Consider the following 7,430-nt stretch of genomic DNA (forward strand, 5'->3'; position numbering starts at 1 on the left):
CCATTGTTTTATTTTGCGAACAATACTATTATTATTTCCATAACTAACAACCAATATTCGGCTATGTAGATTAACCGGATTTATTTTCAGGCGGTTAAAACATCATAGTAGAATCCGGAGGCTCATTTAATTATCATTCTAAACTAAGAAATACAATTTGTAGTAACAGTAAGATTGTATTGTTTGAAGTGAAAAGGTGTTTTAGTGTACATCTCTTTGCCTGGTCCACCACGGTTGATTTTTAATTAGTTATTTAAAGGTGTCTTTGAATTTACTGAATCAATACTTTCCCTGGCTGTATCGGAGGTAGCAAGCAGTTCTACTGGAGCATAATCAGAATTCCTTTTGGCGATTCTTCTTTTTTGCCAGGTTAATGGAACAACAGGTAATCTGCCATGTTTTTCTTCGAACAACAATGAAGCAAATACCAAAATCACAGTAATCCAATAAATGTTATAACTAATAACACTTCCGTAAGTGGCACTATTAGTCCATCCAAACACTGCGGTAAGAATCATCCAAAAAGCCCCATCGTCCTGTAATTCGCCGTTACAACAGTTTACATGCCATACACTTTTTGATATATCATATGACCCTGGTCCATGTCCCGTCTCACTTACATCAAATCCATCGCATAAATCAATAAATCTTTGTAATTCAAAATTCCATACGCCCTTAGAGAATAATCCCGCCGCAACTAGATATAAGAATCCAGTGGATGCAATTAAAAACCATTGCAAGGATAAGGTATTCCCCAGGCGATATAATAAAAGACCGATTAATGAACCTAGCATTAAGGCTGTTGCAAACGAATTAAAAATTGCCAAGATTGAAGTATTTTCATTGATCCCAATACCTCCAATGAAAACAATAGCCTCCATTCCTTCTCTTAATGTGGTAACAAATGGCAAAATGAACATGGCATACTTTTCAGAAAAATTGGAAACCTTTCCTGATAAATCTGGGTTGGTACTTTGGTGCCTCACTACAGTTCCAATATAATTTGACTGGTTAATTAGCATTGACAATTTTCTCTTCCATTTATGTTGCATTTTACTCACCCTTAATATTTTTATACCCATAACTGATATAATGATGCTGGCTAATATGGAAAATGTACCCTCCCAGTAATGTTCTGTCACTGACCAAAAATCTTTGCCTATAATGTAAAACATTGCCAAAATTATCGATCCAATTATCAAGCAGCATGTAACACCAAGCATCCCTCCAATCCATATTTGAAGTCTCAAATATTTGTATATGGACAAACTGTCTACATCATGGCTCGTATGCTGAATATCTAATATTTCCTGTTCTTCAGCTTCATGTAGTAATTCTGCAGTTTCATCTCCTCTAGCAGTATAATTTATATTCAAATTTCTACGGTTAGGATATTTAAGCTTATTAGAATTAAAGCTTTGTTTTATGAATGCCAATAATACCGATATAATTATTGCCAGCTCTAGCGTTTCTCGCAACACAATAAGAAATACTTGAACCGAGAAGTAATCATCTAAAGTCTTCATCTTTATATAGTTCAATCAATATCTAATAACTAATTAAGTTCGATGTTTAATCAATACCCTTATATATTTATATAAGAATTAATAATTATTAAAAGCCTTGCAGGAATCATACTTTGATCATTTAAGCCTTTATCTGATTAATCAGATTACTTTCATAGCTAAGAATCACTTCGCGACTAATTTTGCCATATCTGATTCCGAGCTCGGCTCGAGATTTATGCTTCCTAATATACTTTTTATTTGATAATCAATATTTTACACGTGGATAACTTCAGTTGAACATTCATTTATGTTTTGTTTCAAACTGTTTCTTTTCATGTTGTAGCTTTCTATTTTCCGGTGACCTTGTGAAAGTATCCCAATCTAAAAAAGAATCTAACTGCCTATTATCCTTGACGTCTTCATCAAAATCGGTTAGATCACTTTCATTCTGCTCGTCCAGAATGAGTTTACGCTTTTTAAATTGATCAGAAACATTACGCAAATGTGGCTGCGTATTCGGTTTGGGTCTCTGTTTTCTTGGATTTGTCATGAATATACCAGCAGATGCTTTGGCGTTTGTGTGACTTTTTTGACTAACAACATTAGACACGGTATTCTCGGCATTCGAAGTAGATGAGCTGGAGATATTATTGGGGTTTTTTGTAGGTGGTCTTCGAGATATATGCCCTTCTCTTCTTGGGGATCTATCTCTCAAGCTCTGGTACGATGTTATTGGTTCTTTAAGGGGAACATTTCTGTCAGGTCTTTCCTTACTAGATTTGGGAATATAGGTATCGGTATGCATTTGATGAGGTGCGTGTGATTCTTGTTGATGTTGATTATAAAATTTGGGTTGCTTTGGCAATGCTGATGGAAAGGTACCATTTCGATTTCTAGGATAGTTGTTTGAATTATTGTACTCACCCGGGCCTTTGGGAAATTGTGTTTTGGAAAGCTTGTTAGCTTCATTAGTATTGTTCTTCTTTTCTCTTAACAATTTAAACCTCTCCTTATCGATTTCGTGGCATTCTTCGAACTTCGGTAATTCCTGGGGCTGTATTGGTAATGGTTCAGTCTTGAAATAATTATGATTCAAAGCATCCAATGCATTAAATCTTTTGTATGGATCAAGAGTTAATAAACCGGATAATAAATCAATTCCATCAGGGGAAATGAGAGGTGCAAACTTTGATTCTAAACTTCTTTGGCAAGTTAAACCGATATTCAAATCGTGTTTATTTGGTAGACTTATAGCTTGTGGCCAGTTATTAGAATTTGGTGGTCCAATCAAGTCAAAAATTAGTTGCGCTTGATGTGCGTCTGTCTTCCCAACAAGTATAGGTTTCCTAGTAAATAATTCGCCAAACACACATCCAATTCCCCACATATCAACTGCGGTAGTATATCTTCTTTCACCTAGTAATAATTCTGGAGGTCTGTACCATCTTGTTACAACTAATCCAGTATAAGCTCTCTCACCGCCACCTGGACCACTCAGTAGTTTTGGAGGTGATCCATGGTATACTCTAGCCAAACCAAAATCTGCAATCTTCAATATTCCGCTACGGTCAATAAGGATATTTGCAGCTTTTATGTCTCTGTGTAAAAACATCTGTTCATGGATGTACTGAATGCCATGCAATAATTGTATCATAAAACATTTAATGTGAGATATTTCAAGATTTATGTTAGGATTCTCCAATAATCCAACTAAATCTGAGCACATATAAGGAGAAACCGTATAAAAACAACCACGCTGATGAAGTATATCCTGGGGATTAGAAACTTTAGGCTCCTCATATATCATATCTATTATTTTTAAAATATTCTTATGATTTAATTTCTTCAAAATGGTAATTTCACGCATGGCGGTTATTGGGAAGCCCTCTTTGGCTGAATGATTTATTAACTGTTTCAATGCTACTAGTTCCTTTGTTTTGATGTTTCTGGCCTTCTGAACTACACCGAATGTTCCTTGACCTAATTTTCGAATGATTTCATAATTACGCAATTTACTCATATCACGAAACCTATTCATAGGTTGCAACTTGTTTGAACAAGATTTAGCATATTCATCATTCGGTATTACTGGTTCACTAAGTTCAGGATGATCCATACTTCCAACCATTAACCTTTTGAATATTGTTAAGATTAATTGAGTTAGACAATTTAAGATGCTTTCATATTTGAACGATGCCACGACTGAGATTGCAAAAAAAATTCAGCTTTATGAAATCGATATTACTATTATTATTATTATTTTTGAAATACCTATATGAATGAATACTATATGACTAGTCTAAATGAGAATTAAAGCTTTTAGTTAACAAAATATACTTATTAATTTATGCACTTTGAGCGCCATTGTGATTAACGAATTTTGACACCTTCTGTCTTTCCTTCGAAATTTGACGAGAAGCCTTAACATTGAATCCGTTGGCTAAAAACTCTGTAGTCTCTTCCAATTCTAACCCTGAAACCTCAGGTAATAAGAAATAAACGAAAAAGAATGCAACACAACATAACCCTGCGAAAAATGCAAAAGTACCAGGAGGAGTTATATTCTCTAACATGGTCAAGAAAGTAGATGCAATAACTAAGGAACCAGCCCAATTAGTAGCAGCGGCATACATACAACCCACAGCTCTAACATTTACATCTGAGAATAATTCGACACCAGTCCAGGCACTGTTACCTATACCGATCGCGTAGGAAGCAACAAACCATACCATACCGAGAATAATAACAATTCCCCATCCCGTTATACCCCTCGCTTGGACAATAACATCAGAACTTGATGTAAATTTCACACCTAAATAGTGAAATGCAATGGCACAAAGGACCAATGAGATACACATGCACGGAATTGCTCCTAATAGGATACGTCTACGACCTATTTTATCAATAATGCACAATGCAACCCCTGTAAACACGAAATTTGTGGCGGCGATAATAATAGACACTGCAGTTGCATTATGAAACCCAATGGTTTCAAAAATTGTTGCACTGAAATACATTAATGAATTAAATCCAGTAAATTGCTGTATTCCTTGTAAGCCACAAGCTAATATCAATGCTCTGAAATTTGCAGGGTTAGTATGGATGAGTTTGATTGAATTCCAAGCTTGAATCAAAGGATTCTTACCTGGAACTGTTGAATTAGAGGCAATCATATCCTGAATGGTTGCATTAACAAAAGCCTTCGAAGGGTTATGGTGAGTTTTACTCAAAACCCTCTTAGCCTCTTCAACTCTACCTACCATTATGTAGAATCTAGGCGTATCTGGTAAGAAGCAAAATAATACAAATTGAATTACTGGTGGCACCATACATAACCCAACAGATATTCTCCACCCATTATTCACACCGGTTAATCCCCAGTTTATGAAATAGGCAATCATCTGACCTCCAGTTATAAACATACAGTTGGTGACAATTAAACGGCCCCTGTATTTTGAGGGTGCTAATTCACTCAACATCAAAGGTGAAATTAAAGAAGCAATACCGACCCCGAGACCCAAAATAAATCTTCCAACAATCATCGTCCAAACAGTATGTGCCGCTAATTGAACTATCGTACCTACCACAAAAATAACATTGGAACCTAACAAAACCACTTTTCTTCCAATTAAGTTGGCCAATATTCCACCGATGATAGCCCCAATCAAAGCACCCAACGAAGTAGCAGAGGTAATGAATTCCTTCTCTCCGTTAGTCAATATTTTATTGCTCAAATCGGTACCAATGTTCACCAAAGCGGAAGATATGTAACCCGTGTCATATCCAAACATAAATCCACTGATAGAGGATGTCAACGTAATTAAAACAATCAATTTCGAAGGCCTTGCGTCGGAATCGGAAATAACGGATTCTGAGCTCAATAACTCTGAAGAGCTTTTAGGACTTGGTGCAAGCATTATATTGCTCGTAGATCCTGATCTTTCTACTTCAATATCCGAATTCGTACTATCTATTGTCACGTCATGACCATCATCTTTCTTGCTAAGATTACTCATCTTCTAATGTAAAATGTAATTGTTTTACAAAATGTAAGTAGGAGTTATGAATTATGAAATAAAGGGATGAAAACAATCAAGAATATTAATAAGTAACAAAGTTCTAAGAAGAAATTTCAACTTATAAATAAAAGAATTTTAATTGATTACTAGTGTATAATTTTCGCCGAGAGGTGAAGGAGTTCGGCAAAATTGGCCAATAAAAATAAAGGACACGAAAGTTGAGATATTTATTTTCGGCGGAATGTTTTTCATTTTAGGAAGGATTACTTAATTTTTTTACAGCAGAATCATGAACTTCGGTAGATTTGCATCCAACAGAAAGAGCTGATATTATTACTATGTAGTATGGATTCGATAATTCTAAAATAAGGCTTTCTTATTTCAAAATAATAACCTTAAACTAATCTAGTCAAAGATTCGCATTACAATCGAATATAACAATAATGAATAAATTAAAAAAATAACTATCTAGTGTATGTTAAATGAGGAACAATGTAAAAAAAATATAAAAAATATAATAATAATATAAAAGATAGGTTAAATTTAAATTATTTCCAAAACAGATTAGTTATTTGGCGATATAAACAGATTAAATTAAATCTCTTTCTTTAATAAAATAAACTCATTAGATCTTTTATAGTATTTTCATAATCATGACAAAGGGAAGTAACTTTTTTTCTGTTTCAATTTCTCAACTAGAAATTATAAATTGAAAATCTTATGGAAACAAATCGAACTCCAACAAGTGCAATTGCTCAAAAAGACAAATGATAAAAGGATGTATATCAATCATTTATCTATTTTCTTTTAGATGGGGGATCGAATCTGATCTTTCTATTCTTGATTGGTTGCCATTTGAATTTCTTGACCCAAACGGATACTAAGTACAAGGAAGAAACAATAATAAGAGCCTTCAAACCCCATTTCTTTCTGTCGTCGTGTTCAGGTTCAGCAGCCCAGTTCAAGAATGTGGTAACATCCTTGGCCATTTGAGAGGTGGTGGCTGGAGTACCGTCTTCGTATTCAACCAAGTCATCGAACAAAACTCTACCCATAGCAATGGCCCCACCTGGGAAGTATGGGTTGTAGTTGGATCCTTCTGGTAAAACAACACCGGCTGGTGCTTCGTCTGGGTAACCGGTCAACAAAGAAAAGATGTAGTCACATCCTCCGTGTCTGGCCTTCACAATTAATGATAAATCTGGTGGTAAAGCCCCTTGGTTGGCAGCTCTAGCAGCTTGTTCGTTATCGTATGGCGATGGAATGTAATCAGCCAACTTACCTGGTCTCTTTCTTGGCTTACCTTCGTCATCTGGTTCGTCATCGTATTCCAAGTCCTCAGCGAAAGCCTTGGCTTCAGAGGTGGTGTGTGAAACACCAACAAGATTTCTCCAAGCAATTCTTTCTAAAGAGTGACAAGCAGCACAAACTTCTTGGTAAACTTGGAACCCTCTTCTAATGGAAGCATGGTCAAATGTGTCAAACATCCCATTGTGCGACCACCCGTAAGCTGGTGGATGTAACCCATGTTCTGCCGCCGTCATGGCACTAGCAGTAACTGAATCTTGATATAATAAATATGATGCAGTTAAACCGGTAACACCAACAGAACCGGCAATGAATTTTTGAACTAAAGGATTAGCTGCTTTAGCAGTAGATCTAAACATTTTGGATTAAAATTATTGACCAATTTATTAGAAATGGAATTGAACAATGTTGGATTAATATAATATTTATCAACAACTACTAATGAATTGAGAATTGATTATACTCACGTTAAATTTTTCAAATGAACAAAGGCTAATCGTTTATTGGTTGAATCGATGTTTTGGCCATGTGCACGAAATGAGGAATTGAAAGTACAGATGTTATTAATGCGATGGAATTTTTATCATTAGGACAA

General features: G+C 35.3%; 4 protein-coding genes across 4 annotated transcripts; all 4 read right to left on the reverse strand.

Annotated features, from left to right (window-relative positions):
* Positions 1-245: 245 nt before the first annotated feature.
* FTH1 (Fth1p) lies at positions 246-1,526 on the reverse strand (the record flags this gene model as incomplete). The annotated part of the gene is made up of 1 exon (XM_015614461.1): positions 246-1,526. One exon carries the CDS (start codon positions 1,524-1,526, stop codon positions 246-248), a length of 1,281 nt encoding a protein of 426 aa, XP_015464709.1.
* A 283-nt stretch (positions 1,527-1,809) lies between these two features.
* CRK1 (cyclin-dependent serine/threonine protein kinase) lies at positions 1,810-3,636 on the reverse strand (the record flags this gene model as incomplete). The annotated part of the gene is made up of 1 exon (XM_015614462.1): positions 1,810-3,636. The coding sequence occupies one exon, from the start codon at positions 3,634-3,636 to the stop codon at positions 1,810-1,812; it is 1,827 nt and encodes a 608-aa protein (XP_015464710.1).
* Positions 3,637-3,853: 217 nt separating this feature from the next.
* On the reverse strand, positions 3,854-5,524 carry ITR1 (myo-inositol transporter; the record flags this gene model as incomplete). The annotated part of the gene is made up of 1 exon (XM_015614463.1): positions 3,854-5,524. The coding sequence occupies one exon, from the start codon at positions 5,522-5,524 to the stop codon at positions 3,854-3,856; it is 1,671 nt and encodes a 556-aa protein (XP_015464711.1).
* An 800-nt stretch (positions 5,525-6,324) lies between these two features.
* Positions 6,325-7,194, reverse strand: CYT1 (ubiquinol--cytochrome-c reductase catalytic subunit; the record flags this gene model as incomplete). Its single annotated transcript, XM_015614464.1, has 1 exon — positions 6,325-7,194. One exon carries the CDS (start codon positions 7,192-7,194, stop codon positions 6,325-6,327), a length of 870 nt encoding a protein of 289 aa, XP_015464712.1.
* Between the last annotated feature and the right edge of the window lie 236 nt (positions 7,195-7,430).

Source organism: Debaryomyces fabryi, assembly GCF_001447935.2.
Source record: "Debaryomyces fabryi strain CBS 789 chromosome Unknown contig00243, whole genome shotgun sequence".
NCBI lineage: Eukaryota > Fungi > Ascomycota > Pichiomycetes > Serinales > Debaryomycetaceae > Debaryomyces > Debaryomyces fabryi.